At 36.8% G+C, this 15,200-nt stretch overlaps 1 protein-coding gene across 12 annotated transcripts in view; it reads right to left on the bottom strand.

The window, feature by feature from the left end:
• UNC80 (unc-80 homolog, NALCN channel complex subunit) overlaps positions 1–15,200 on the bottom strand; it is a 233,478-nt gene that overhangs the window by 153,907 nt on the left and 64,371 nt on the right. For 9 of the 12 annotated variants that reach the window (XM_030804163.1, XM_030804170.1, XM_030804171.1 and 6 more), the window contains exons 17-21: positions 12,731–12,897; positions 11,887–11,985; positions 7,429–7,643; positions 6,213–6,319; positions 4,406–4,502 (exon numbers count right to left, since the gene is read on the bottom strand). In XM_030804163.1, coding sequence (XP_030660023.1) covers positions 4,406–4,502; positions 6,213–6,319; positions 7,429–7,643; positions 11,887–11,985; positions 12,731–12,897 — 685 coding nt within the window. The remainder of the gene's footprint in view (positions 1–4,405; positions 4,503–6,212; positions 6,320–7,428; positions 7,644–11,886; positions 11,986–12,730; positions 12,898–15,200) is intronic. The other 3 variants (XM_030804165.1, XM_030804169.1, XM_030804168.1) reach the window with 1 other exon arrangement.

Here is a 15,200-nt window from a genome sequence, read left to right as displayed (position 1 = left end):
TTTCTCCTGTATTTTTAATGATAAACTGATGATAAAATTGTATCCTGCTGGCATTCCATATTGTACTACTAAAAGAAATGTCAAAAAGTAATTTGGCTGCAAAATGTATTTTTTAATCAATTTTTTATAGCAATACACTAGGATGTAAGAATGCCTCTTGGCTTCCTTAGATATAACGATTACTTTTTAGCCTCAGTATATTTTAGTTGCATTTGTTTAATATTTATTTTTTATGTTGAGGTGTATATTGAGGTGTAATTATAATTCTATTTACGTAGAATGCATTTTTATAAGCTTTTAAATCCAAGAAGGGATGTATAAAAATATCCTGCTTGTTTTTTAATATTATTTTTAATTGGCAAATCATTATCATATACACTTATGGGTACAAAGTTTCAGACATAAAATCTAGTATTTCCTTAAGCAGCATTTCCCATTGTGTTGATGGCACAGCTGAGAACATAGAACATGTGCAGTAAACGTGTTGAGTAGTTGAAAAAAATTGTTTTAATTGATCAAACACCTTCCCTCAAATAGAGACAACATGATTTTTAAAATGAAATAATTTCAGTGAATATGAAAACACAAAAGAAAAAGCTAATTTCTGAATGTAATTTCAATTCTATTTCATGTTCACCAGATACAGTTTTTATTTATTGAATAACTTTTAAATTTTAAAGAAATTCGATTGGCATTTCATCTCAAATCAGTGAAGTTAAAGTACTGCGTTTAAACTGAGGGTAAGAAGGTTTGATGTTTGTTCTCTTTAATAACTTTAAAGAAAGAAACAAAGAAATTCTGTAATTAAGATAATTTAGATGAGAAAAGACAACACATCTATCATGGTTGGGTACGAATCATTTATACACATAGATTGCAAAGGAAAGAGAGAAAAAGAAAGAAGGGAAAGAAGAAAAGAAAGAACAAAGGGAGAGAGCAAGAAAGAAATCAAGAGAAAGAAAGGAGAGAAGGAAAGAAAGGAAGGAAGCAGAAAAGGAAGTAAGGAAAAAAGCAAGCTCAAAAATAGAATGATGTTTGCACAATTAAGGGCAGTAGTTGTTGCAAAATACAATGTACTTAGATTAGCAGATAATGTTGTTTAAGCTGGAGATACTTATTTTTTGCAAGCAATTCCAAAGGAATATCTTTTTTATAATTTTTAAAAAGCAAGAGAACATAGGCAAAGAATAGTGATATATAAGCTATATTCTCTTGCCAGCCTAAAGCACATAAAATATTCCAGATAACAATCTCAAATATTATGGCTTTGTTTTCTAGACATGCAAAAATAAACTGCATTTCAGGTATTGTTGACACAAACTCATTGTAGAATCTGGCTCTATGAATATTCCATATCAGATCTTTTGAATCTGTGAATGGAATACAAAGAATATACGAAGCAATGGCTAAAATCCATAGGAATTGTGGTAAGAAAAACACAAAGTCCAGAATGAACTAATGTTTGTAAGAAATGCTAATGATAACATGTTTGGAACACGAATAAGAAGAGAATGTAAGAGAATTAAAAGGAGAGTGTAAACAAGTCAATTATGCTTTTATCTTTTCCACCAAGGAGAAAAATCTACAAACGGAGAAGTATAGTGCCATAATCAGGTCAGCTACGATGAAATGTCATAGACTGGGTGACTTAAAACAACAAACATTTATTTCTCACAGTTCTGAAGGCTGGAAGTCTGAGATCAGGGTGTCCGCATGGTCGGGTTCTTGGTGATGGCTCTCTTCCTGGTTATGTGCTCACGTGGCTTTTCCTTGGTGTATGCATGCAGAGAGACCTTATGTCTCCTCCTTTTTTTTTTTTTAATAAGGGCATTAAAATCCCATCACAAGTGCCCCCCTTATGACCTTATCTAAACCTAATCACCTCCCAAAGCCTCCACCTCTAAATACTATCACTTTGGGGATTAGAGCTTCAAGACAAATTTTTTGGGGATATACACATTCAGTTCATAGCAGACAGAAAAAGTTCACTTAAGAAGAAATATTTGGGCAGGCATGGTGGTTCATGCCTGTGATCCCAGCACTTTGGGACGCTGTGGTAGGAGGATCACTTGAGGCCAGCAGTTCAAGACAAGCCTGGGCAACATAGCAAGATCCACCCCGCCCATCTCTACAAAAAATGTAAAACAAATTTAGTGGGGCATGGTGGTGCATGTCCCTAATCCTAGCTACTTGCAAGGCTGAGGCAAGAGGATCATTTGAGCCTGGGAGTTTGAGGCTGCAGTGAACTATGATTGTACCATTGCACTCCAGCATGGGTGACAGGGGAAGACCCTGTCTCAAAAAGAAAGAAGGAAGAAAGGAAAGAAAGAAAGAGAAGGAGATTTGGAAAGAAAAGAAAAGAAAAGAAAAGAAAGAAAGAAAGAAAGAAGAGAGAGAGTGAAAGAAAGAGAAAGAAAGAAAGAAAGAAAGAAAGGAAGAAAAGAAGGAAGGAAGGAAGGAAGGAAGGAGGGAAGGAAGGAATGAATTTTGAAACAAGAAGAAATATTCACCAAATGTGAGAGACCCTACATTCTTTGAGTTTAAGCCTCAGTTATACTTTAGTGCATAAAGAGAACTTAAAGATGTGATTGCAGCTCCAGTCAAATGACATCCAGTTAGCATGACACATACCTGGAGAAACACACTTTAGCTCCACACTTCATTCTCAAAAAAGCACAAGAAAATTTCTTTATAATACTGACGTCTGAACGTGAGACATATTGTCTCCAAAATATCGTGAGGAGTGGAAAGAGTGTAAAAGGATTGAAAATGACAAATGTCCTGGTTATTAGAAGATTCTTAAAACCACAGAGACTAATAAACTTGATGTTTGCACTAGTCAAATTCTATAAGAGATAATTAAATAGATAGGAACATTTTCAAGAGTGAAGTAATCATAGGAATCGCTGTAACTTCATTATGCTGAACTAAGTCATGTTCTTTTTGATAGAGTTGTAAGGATATCATAGGCATGTTTTGGTAAATTCTGATGATGTTTCTGTAGTGATATGGGAAAGTTCTCTGATCACGAGAAAATTAAGTGTATGGTTCACTAAAAATCTGTACCCACAAATTATTAATTAATCAAAGTCAAGTAGAAGTATTCTTAGAGTTATATCTTTGCATTTTTCCTGTTCAGTAATAATATGAACAACTTGGATGAGAACAGGGAAATGTGCATGTCTCTGCAGACAGATCTTTATAGTACAAAGAAGAAAAGACAGAGTTCAATTTAGTTTTGATTCTCTTTTCATTCACTCATTCATTCATTCATTTGCTTATTTATTTATGTTTTGATCTCAAAGAGGAGTGGAAAGAGTGTAAAAGCATTGAAAATGGATTCTCCTCAAAATTAGGGATTCTGTCTCTTAATTTCCTTCCTGGGGAAGTGACTTAACTACCTCCTAAGTTAATGAAACAATACATTTTCATCATTTTTGAAATGAAGAACAAATAATGGCTATATTAAAGTATACCGTGATATTCATCCATGTGAAAAAAAGCTAGCAAAAATTAATCGATACAAACCAATTATGTGATATGAAAATAGAAAATGTAATTTTAAATTGTGTTCATATACTTCCTGTAGTCCTCAAGCTTAATAGTTACACTATCTACTATACTAATTAATTTTAAATATGGCATATTGCATTCCATCCTAAGTTCTACATTTTGTAAAAAAGCATATCATCTAACTAAAATACATAATAAAAAGGAATCAGAATGGTGATGGATCTAGAGACACTTCCATATAAGGAAAAGTAATCAAAGATGTTTAACTAGCAGCAGTGAGATCAAAAGAGAGAACATGAAATGGATAACATATGGAGCTTGCATGATATGTGTGTGTGAGTGTATGTGATGTGTATGCGTGTGCATCTTGGTACAGACGTCATAACTAGGACAAATGAAGCAAATTTGTGGATAAGTATGTCTTCAGAATGTAAGGAAAAATTCTCTAATAATTAAGGCTGTCTTGCTCTGGAACAGGTTGCTTTGTAAAGTTATAAACTCCCCCTCAGTGGAAGTGTGCAGAGGGTGGCTGGCCACCTGTCAGGGATATACTGAGCAGAATTTGTAAGTAGATAGGTGGGTGGATAAAAGGATCTCTGGAAGTTTTGTAAAGTTCTCAGATTTTAATAAAAGATAGAACAGCAGAAGAGGCTGGATCTTATTCTTTGAAAACCCAGTGCCCATCATGGAGTGAGGAACATAGGTAAGGCTTCCATAAATGTCTGTTTAATCAAATTGCAAAAAGAGAAGCTATAGACAGTGGTAAAAGGCATGTATGAGAAAGAAATGAATGAAAAACCAATGAAAATAGAAAATGGACCACTTAATGTAATCAAGTTTTTGTTCTGTGTGATGAAAGTTGAATAGAATTCTTAGGATGCATGACATTTACCAAGACGCTTGAAGAAATTCTCCTCTTCATCTCTTCCATTTTCCATGCCACTTCCTGGCCCACCTTCAGAAAGCTTCACAGCACTAGTGAATTTGACCTGAAAAAAAAAAAAAAAAAAAAAAAGGAAAGTAGAGCGATAACAAGATTCAAATCTTGTGGTTAGATCAATTCTGGACTTGAAAATGAGTTGTTTACTCATTTTCATACGATTACTTTGCTCTTCTGGCTTCCACATCTGGTTAGTTTAGTCATCAGTGTAGTTCATTCCCATGTGCCAAAAAAGACATCACTGTAACTAAAAGGAGGAACCAGGTCCCAGATTAAAAGCTAAATAATCAGGTGCTATAAAAATAATTGAGATATTCTTAGAGTTTAAATCTGATAAAGTCCAAACTGAAATTAATGAATAGCAAGACATAGTCATTCTTTACAAATACCACAATTGAGAATCAGACCAAAGTGAAAGATAGCCAAATAGAATACTTTAAATCTGTGAAAGAATCAGTATAAAGTAATTTATAGAGTGTACTATAATAAAAATGTAATAACATGTTTCTCTTTTTAAGAATTAAAATATGTTCTTCATCTTGCTTTTAGCTCAGCAGTACTCAAAATTTTTCGCACAGCCAGGAAGCTATGGGCCACACAAACTCAAATACTTGACTTACGTTTTTTAGCAAATAAAAGGTAAGGAAGGAATGATACTATTTTCTAAATATGCTATAGTCTTGCATATTATTTGGATAATTTCAAAATATCACTTTTAAAACAGACTAGATAAAAGAAAACTGGTTTGGCTGGGCGTGGTGGCTCACACCTGTAATCCCAGCACTTTGGGAGGCCGAGGCGGGAGGATCACGAGATCAAGAGATCAAGACCATCCTAGCCAACATGGTGAAACCCCGTCTCTACTAAAAATATTAAATTAGCTGGGCATGGTGGCATGCACTAGTCCCAGCTACTCGGGAGGCTGAGGCAGGAGAATCGCTTGAACCTGGAAGGTGGAGGTTGCAGTAAGCCGAGATCGCGCTACTGCACTCCAGCCTGGCGACAGATCGAGTCTTCATCAAAAACAAAACAAAACAAAAACAAAAACAACAACAACATCAACAACAACAAAACCCACAAAGAACAAAACAAAACAAAAACAACCCTGGTTTTAGTGAGATTAGAAAACAAAAGAATGCAAGCAAATAATTTGTACACATATAAGGAAACATAACTCTTATCATATGCTGAAAATTAGGCATACAAATGACCAGGCCATGAAGCAACCACAGGGTGGACTCTCGGAAGAAACCTTACATTACTCCAATGCTTCACAGTATTATGAAGGAGGAGTGTAGTGAAAAAAGTCATCCCCAGTTTCTTTCTTCTTTTCAATATAGATAGTGGTTCATATGGTGCCAAAAGTAGTGGGAAAAGGATGAATTATGTGTGTCTTAATATGTAAAAGGGATCACTGTAAAATTACCAGATCCTTGGACAGGAGTTTGAGATGTCAGTCATTTCGTAGGTGTGTTAAAAGTTAAAAATAGCTGGGAAATAATGTCTATATACATCTCTATATTTGCATTATAATTTTATATAATTTTTTGACCACACTTTTCTTTTTCCCTTCCTATGATAGCCTACTACTTAAACATTTTAGTTTCCATTGCTTATCTAAGTTTCCAAAGTTAGTTCATCTGGAGAGTTTCTTCAGCTTTTCCTTATTTGGCCCCTGCAGGTGTTTGCTATTTCTCAGCCTTCACATATTTCTATCAGTGACTTCAACATTCACTTACACAAGTTATGTCCTGTTTACCTTGGAGCTTTGCCTGATGAAAGAGAGTCGGTCCACAGAGCTAATGTCCAGGAGGTCCTCCACACCATCTGCCAGGCCTGAGAGGGATGATCTTTTCAGCCAGTTCCCTATTTAATAGTTAAATCATTTAGATCAGTGTAGCATTTTCTATCCAATCAATTAAACAGAAATGTCAACATAAGCCCAACAGGTGATGAAAGTTACATGGCTTGGTATAAATAGAAAAACAAATTGTTTTCAATATACATGCTTTGAATAAAAATGTTCAGTGTTAGACTATAAAATTGCATATGCATGTGGGGCCAAGACAAAAAGAATCTGGGTTGAGAGGAAACCATCATCTATCCAGCTTCACATCTCTCATTAAAGCCCGTGAATTTTACCTCTTAAATATTTCTCAAATGTGTTCATTTATCTCTGCCTACATGGCCACCACCCAGTCCAAGCTTCCATTTACTTATACCTAACCTACTAGCTAACTTTCCTTCTGGTCTCCCTTATCTATTCATGCTGCCTCCAGTATGATTTCCATGCAGTGATGTTTTGGAAAAAGTTTACTTGCTTGAGTTACTCTCCTGTTCAACATCCCATCTTGGCTATCTAGGGATCTAGAATGAAGAGTCAACCTGACCTGGCCCCTATCATTCTACTACAGTCATACAGCCACTTGTCTCCTTGTTTCAGTTCCTTCACTTCCCTTCAGCCTCCTAATATCTTTGCAAATAATGGTTACCTGGAGTGCTCTCCTTCCTTCTCCCAAGTATCCTGGAGATCTTAATGCCTCTACCACTAGGAAGCCTTCTCTGATTTCTGCCTCCTCCCCCACATTCAGGTCAGGGCTCATTGTTGCATGCTTTCATAGAACTATGTATACTTCCTTCATAAAATTCATAGTTTGCAATTATACTTAGTTGTATGATTATCTGCTTTAATGACTGGGGCTCCTACTATATTGCAAGTTTAGCAAAGTTGGGAGGCTGTGCGTATTTGCTTGCTATTTAATCCTTGATGGCTAGTGTAGTGATCGCACACAGAAGAGGCATGTAGTAGGGTATTAAAATTACGCGTGGAAAAAATTAAATGAATGAATGAATGAATGAAGTCAGTCTAGGTCTTATGACTTGAAGGTCTTCTTTTTCGGCCCTACTATGCATCACTGAGTTGATCTGAGGACATGGTTGGTAATAAGATAATCCATAAACAAATACAGACATGCTTTTACCTATGGGGAGTTTAAGCTTCTTCCGGAGGGAAATTCTGCGGGATCGTGAACGGGCACGTCGGTCAGAGGTGGTCCCTGAGTGGGCAGTCGTGCATTCTGAAGTGTCCTGCTCAGACTGGCTGCTGGTATCACTTGCTGCACTCTGGGACTTGAACATCTTACGCCAGAAATCTTTCCGCCCCAGGTTGGCTCCTTGCATTTGCTCATCACTGTAAGCAAGCAGAGGATAGGGTTAAACTTCTGACAACACTTGAGAAATTCTCCTAAATTTATTTCATCTTCCTGTCAATGATATTTAGGCAAATCATGCAAAATGATCTTTGATGGGCTGAAATGTGGGAAGAGTGGGCATTGAAGTGGGAGGAAAGAGATCAAGGTTGATCTTCTGAGCTCTTCTTGAAAATAGTCATGTCTCAGCTATAACATGAGGTGGTTGGATTTTTTCAACTTTAATAAAAACATTAAATATTATTGCAGTTATTCATCTGCAGGTGTGAGTCATAATACCAGAAGCACTTACAATTTCACTGCAACCTCCGCCTCCCAGGTTCAAGTGATTCTCCTGACTCAGCCTCCAGAGTAGCTGGGACTACAGGCATGTGCCACCACACCCAGCTAATTTTTTGTATTTTTAGTAGAGAGAGGGTTTCACCGTGTTAGCCAAGATGGTCTCAATCTCCTGACCTCGTGATCCGTCCGCCTCAGCCTGCCAAAGTGCTGGGATTACAGGCATGAGCCACCGTGCCCGGCCAATATTTAACTTTTTATTAAAGATCCCTAAGGCTTGTGCAGTACTGTTCCTCATTCCCCACCCATCACCCCAGTATAGTATCATACTTGAACACCAAATAAACTTACAAAAAATATTTAAATGAATGGAATGCCATCACACCATACCCGGGAAATGCATCATCCTACAACCAGTAAGTCAAAGAAACTTAGGTAGGGCTTGAAAGTAAAAAGTAAGTACAACTCAGTAGGACAAATAGGAACACCTGCAAGGGGATTTTTGAGTAGGGCATTCCACAACAGGAAAAAGACCAGTTGCCAATAATATGCAGAATTTAATCTCACCCGAAATTACAAAACATAGGCAGCTGAAGTAAGATCTCTATTTTTTTACTCAATAAATTAGCAATGATTAAGGGAGTTCATGAGGGGTGCGGGGAGGTGGGGAGGAGGGAAAGCAATTATTATACTCCCAGTGGGGAGTATACTATCACACTCCCAGTGGGGAGGTAAAATGATCCAACCTCTCTTTAAAGTAATTTGGCAATACATTATCCAAAGCTTATATCACCGCCCTTGACAGAGAAATTCAATTTCCAGAAAGTAATCTCACGGAAATTATGGGATAACATACTAAGATGTAGGTAAAAGGCGAGGCGTGGTGGCTCACACCTGTAATCCCAGCACTTTGGGAGGCCGAGGCAGGCGGATCACGAGGTCAGGAGGTCAAGACCATCCTGGCTAACATGGTGAAACCCTGTCTCTATTAAAAATACAAAAAATTAGCCAGGTGCAGTGGCAGGCGCCTTTAGTCCCAGCTACTCGGGAGGCTGAGGCAGGAGAATTGCGTGAACCTGGGAGAAGGAGCTTGCAGTGAGCCGAGATCGCGCCACTGCACTCCGGCCTGGGCGAAAGAGTGAGACTCTGTCTCAAAAAAAAAAAAAAAAAAAAAGATGTAGGTACAAGAAGGTCAAATACTCACTGAGTTTTTATTGGTCAACTTTAAAAAGGAGGAAACAATCTAAATGTTCAACACCAGGGAAACAGTTGAATAGATATGGGATTTCCATATGGTGGTATGCTCTGTAGTCATTATAATTTTATTTTAGAGGACTATTATATGAAAAATATTCACTATATACCGCAAAGTGAAAAGGTAACAATCAAATGGTTTAAAATGAACATCACCAAGTTAATTGGGAAAAAAAGTACACATGTGACCATGTGTCTGAGTGTGGTTTTGTGTGCATACATGCTCAAAAATGTCTCCAACATAATACACCAAGAGTTTACAGAGGTTATCTCTAGTTGGTGGCATTTCCATTTTTAAACTACTTTCCCTTTATGTTTTTCTGTGTTTTCTACATTTGTCAACTTGAGCAACATATATTACCGCAGTAATTTGGAAAGTACAAGGTATAGAAAATACATAATATTTGATGAAACTTATTTATGGGGTTTTAGGTACTGATTTGCTTATAAGCTTTGGGGCTGAATCAACCCAAAATTTGACAGTACTGTGTAAAGCAATTATTTTCTACAGATATTTATATGGGTATCCAGAATTTCTTAAAATCTCATCAGAGTACTAAATATTTTTAAGTTCTTTTTTTAAAAAATAGGGTATTCTGTTTATCAAATATGGTATGAATTTAAATCCGTTTTCTAAAATTTGATTTCTCAGTTACTTTTTATCAAATGATTACAGGGTATGAAGCATTTCTCACTTTTGGTAAATGCATGGCATGATACGTGTATGACTATGTAGTCTGGCTGGAAAAACATCTGGGGAGGCTATAATTTCTCAATTTCCTCAATAAAATGTTACATCACCTTGTCCAATGGTGTGTATCAATATTGAGTTTCAGAGAAATTAGTGCATAAAACTGCTTTAATATGACTCAGGGAATGTGACTATTATTTAAGAAGGAAGAAGACACAGGGCCAGAAGGGGAGGGAAGGAAAGAGACAGAGAAGCTAGAGGAGGAGCCAGTGTCATCTGAAGTAACCACTCATCTTTCTCCAGTGCTAACCAGGGGACATTTGGCATGCTTACCTTCTGGGCCTATTGGGATCATGAAAAAGTTCCATGTTTGACATTTTATGACATCCCTCTAAGTGGAAATATTTATGTAGAGGCATATTGAAACACGTATCTTCACATAAGAAGAAAGAATAGATGTGCTAAATGCTAAGAAATTAGGTGGTGTTTACAGAACACTGAACAAACAGAATATTTTGGAATCTAGAAAACTTAATAACCTAGAAATATACAGTCGATGGTTTTATTTTTTAAATCCAATTTGGCTATTCGATCATTCTCATTGATCAGATTAGCTCAATAGTTGCTGTGGTGTTATTTGAAAAGAAAAAGAATCTCTTCTTTTTTGGGCAGACTTTCTGTGTATAAAGCCTTTTAACTAGTCTCATGGCTATTTAGTCACAGAACTCTGTCTTTCACGTTGGTTTTTTTTTCCTTAGAGCTTATGTTTGAATTTTTACCATGTACTTAAAGGCTACCTTAAAGGGAAAACTAAAACTGAATTTTAAGAAAGGAAGCTAAAGAAAACAAAAGCTTAATAATAATCTGACACTTTTATCCTTTCATTCATTGATTGAATCATTCATTCATTCATTCATTCATGAAATATAGATTAAGTGCCTAGTATGAGCAAGCCCAGTCTCCATACTGGGGCTATAGCCATATGCAGAAACTCACATGTTCCCTGAACCCATGGAATTGATCTACTTGAACACTAAATAAACACAAAATTGTGTTTATCACACATTTGTGTTTACTACAAAATTTCTAAAATTTTGAAGTGCTACAAGAACTGTGTGGGCATTTTTTCTTTGAAGATTTTGTTTGCTTGCTATGGATTACCAAAGTCCTATCTGATGGCTGTGTGCTTCTCACTTTGATTTGCCTGACTGTGAAGAAAGGATATCATAATACCTAGAATATTCTGCAGGATTCCTAGAAGAAAAATCACTTAATACTGAGTAAGGTTTTGAGAAGCAGAATGGTATACCTAAAACGAAGTAAATGTTTACACTCCACTTGTGGATTAGTAGTTCTCAAAAAGAGAAAAAATACAAATAAAACTTGCATAGAACTAGGCTGTACAATTAGCGTCTATGGTAACCCTTATATTTTCTGGGGGCACTAATTTAAAGATGTTTTTGATTTTTCCATTATGAAAAGTGTAGATTAACTGATGTCAGAGGACACTGGAATGGATCTCAAGAGAGGACCAAGGTACGATGTGTTACAGTCTATGTTTCAGCTAAACGTGAGAACTGGAGAAGTTTTTGTTACTTATTTTGGGAAAAGCTTCATTAAGTATATTGACAGCCATTCATACATTTAAGTTTTTAAAAAATTATAAGTGATTTTAAGCAAGAAACTGGAGGACACTCCCAGCCCACCTGGTATATATGCCACTTTTCAAGGTGTATCTTCAGTAGTGTGCATGAAAAGCAGAAGAGAGGGAGACACTGGAGATGGGAAATGTAGTTAGGGAGGCTTCTCATAGGCACAGACTGGTTATTTGTGATTTGGCCTGGAAAGGTTAGTGGCATTCGGAATAAAATGTAAAGGGTAGAAACAAGGCAAAGTTCAAAGGAGATGAAAAACAAACAAATAGCAGTTTGGAAAATAGAAATTCTTCCAGAGTGAAGTGCATAGCCGTCTGCACTGGAGACAAAACCAACGCTACTTACTGCTCTGGAGTCTGTGAGGGGCGACCGGACATGAAGCTGCGACATTCCTCAGGTGCAGAGGATACCTGGCCTTTATCCACAATGCTTCCCGCCTCTGACCTATACAAATGGTGCATTCCAACAATTACAGCAGAGCAGGATAGCAAGTCTTAATACTTCATACACTTCATAAAACAAAACACTCTGTTGCAGACAACTTTGCAGCTTATGAACTTTATGTCACCAGGAGTCTATGTTGTTTAGAATTTATACCACACCATTAACTCATGACTTAGCAGCCTTTTTGCTTCACAATATCACCATTATTGCAAACAAAGTCATTAACTGCAAGCAGGATTTTAAGTTTAGGAGTTTATTTTAATTTTTAAGTGGCATTTAATATACAATAGGCATAAAATAAATTTATGTTTACTAGAAGGAAAAACAACAGGCTATTACTTAATCATTTGTCTTTTACCACATTTAGAATAGAATTTACTGAACAGGATCATATGGTATCAGTAATTGCTTTTCCTTTCTGGATAAAAGTGTAAATTATGTACAGAAGAGACTAAAACAGGTAGATTTTACCATTTAATTAAGAGCTATGACGTGAAGTTCAAGTACATGAAAATTCAAGAACAACTGAGCTCTAATTCATATTAGAGGCGGCATTTATTTGACAGTAAATTTATTCATTTTTCTAAGCTGCTGCTGCACCACCCAGTGAAACCACTTACACAAGATAATTTTACCATTCCTACACCGAAGTTTCACCACAGGAACCACACAAACAGTACAACAACAGATTTTATTCTACTGACATAAGGCAAACACTAATATTCAGAGAGTTCAAGCTTCCAACCTTTTACTGCCTGCAGGCTTAGATTCCTGTTCATTCTCCTCCACCTTTTTCCCTGGTGCTAACTTCTCGGCACTGTCAAGCAGAGCGCTGAGGGCCACTCTCCTGAAGACATTCCCATGAGCCTCTTTGATAAACTGGACCAGCTGACGAATGTCACAATACAGTCCCTGTTTGGAGGCAAGAAGGAAGTTGGAGAAAGAAAGATAGCTGTGCGATTAAATAGTTTTTCCAGGTAGAGAGGAAGAAAGTAATTCCTTAGGCTTACATGAGCATTGGAACCATTAAGACAGGACAGTTTACTATTGATGAAACTGGTAGTATACTCCCTCTACAATGTTCCTATAGAAGAACATTACCAAGGCCTTTGCTGGTCATCCTTGGTATGAAAAAGGGTGGTTATCACGCTTCATTCAGAAAGTTGCCTGCATCATTAGAAAGACATTAATTTACATTTTAAACCATTGGATTCCCAAGCTTTAACTTTCTCTTTTAATTGTAACTTCTGAAGAGATGCCTGCAAAGAAAAAGGTAGTCAAAAATTTGTTTACATTAGAGATTTTGGTCCCTGTTCAGCTTCTCCAAATTTTCTGCATCATTATGACAAAATATGTTAAGTCCTCCAGACATTTCTACCAAAGACAGATTATTCAAAGGATGATGCATTTTGCTGGACAGATTTATCAAATTACATATATGTTGTAGCCCATTTGAACATGAACTTGACTACAAACTCAAGTTGAGGTAGGGCTATTACAACCAATCTACTGGTGAATCAATATTTAAAAATATATGCTGGACTTTTACTTGAGAAATTAAGCTTTGGATCCAGCATTTCCCCTCTCTCTCTCTGCTCATGAAGTGGGTAGTTACTGTATTTTTTTTTTTTTTTTTTTTTTGCCTTAGGAAAAGTTCATGGCAAGGCAGAATGCAGAAGCCTAAACAATACTTACCTTGATAGTTGTGGTTTTCAAAACCTAAGACCACTGGGACAATTATGTCCATAATTTTTAGGAAAACAGAAGGTAGGACCCTTGGGGAGAACATGGATGCAGAACACTTTGGGTTCTGTGGGAAGCAGGGCCCTGTGCCCCTCACTCTGCTCTGCAGTAATTCCTCTAGGAACGGGGAAAGACTCCAAAAAGGAAAGATTCCAAACTCACCAGAGGGTGTCCAGCCCTAAGCACACAGCAAAGAGCACTATGTGAAATCAGAGGTGCAGACTAATCATTGAGACCTGTGGAACCTCCCCAGGCTCTAGATGCTTCCTAAGACTTGGGGGTCTTTACACAACACTGTGAAGTGGGGAACCCCAAGAATGACAGAAGTTTGATGTCCCACTGTTCTTATGGGATGGGAGTTCAAAGTCAAACTTAAGATTTCTTTTTTAATATAGTATTTTTCTATACATGAGTTTGTAAAAAAAGATGTATAAGCAGTCATGTATATTATAATCAACCTGTTAAATTACTTTTGCTATGACCAAATTGTATGCATGGATGGTACCTGTGCTACACTCAAGCTCCAAGAAATTTGCTGGGTTGGCTTTGGCTGTCAGCAAAGTTCAACTCCTTTAGTTTGGGATTTTATCTCAAGTTAAGTGAATTGTTTCAATAGTTACAATAGCTTAAAATAATTTCCTTGATTTGAGTACATTAGGTGATAGGGTCCACATGTGCAAATGGAATGATTTCCGCATAGGAGTCATAATATCTAACAGACTGCTAGGATAGAGAAATGCTGCTTTGCCTCCTAAAGATACCTGAATTCACCTATTCATGTTAGATTTTTCAGCCTTAATCTACATTTTCGTATCGGAAACCACAATCTTCTTGGTGGTAATTAAGCACTAGCCTTTTAATTTTTTTATTTCTATAGGTTTTGGGGAACAGATGGTATTTGGTTACATGAGTAAGTTCGTTAGTGGTGCTTTGTGAGATTTTAGCGCACCCATCCCCCAAGCAGTATACACTGAACTCAATTTATAGTCTTTTATCCCTCAACTCCTTTCCACCCTCCCCCTAAGTCCCCAAAGTCTATTGTGTCATTCTTATGCCTTTAGCACTAGCCTTTTATAACCTGGTTCTTCCCTATCCTATTGCGACTTCAGTGGTTTAATTAACACAGTCTTTCAAGACAAGTAGCTAAAAGATTACAGACAGTGCTTAATAAAAGAAAACAAAACCAATTTCAGCAACATATTTGCATTAATTTTTAAAGTAAATATGGTTTCAAATAATACTTGGGATAACATTCTTTAGTATTTTATGAGCCAACAAGCTGTGCTCTAGAACCCCCTTTCTGAAGGGCTCAACATACTTTACAATTATTTCACCAAACACTTTATAACCTTTGAGATGGGAGAGGAAGATAGGTGAACTTGCAAATAGGATAATGAGTAACAAGGAGAAGAAAAGTGTTAACGCTCCATTATGACTTACTGGTGACACCAGGGAAAATAGATATTTAAACT

The sequence above is a fragment of the Nomascus leucogenys genome, chromosome 22a (genome assembly GCF_006542625.1).
Source record: "Nomascus leucogenys isolate Asia chromosome 22a, Asia_NLE_v1, whole genome shotgun sequence".
NCBI classification, from domain to species: Eukaryota; Metazoa; Chordata; class Mammalia; order Primates; family Hylobatidae; genus Nomascus; species Nomascus leucogenys.
The sequence above is the reverse complement of the archived record's forward strand: the minus strand, read 5'-3'. Positions and strand labels throughout refer to the sequence as shown.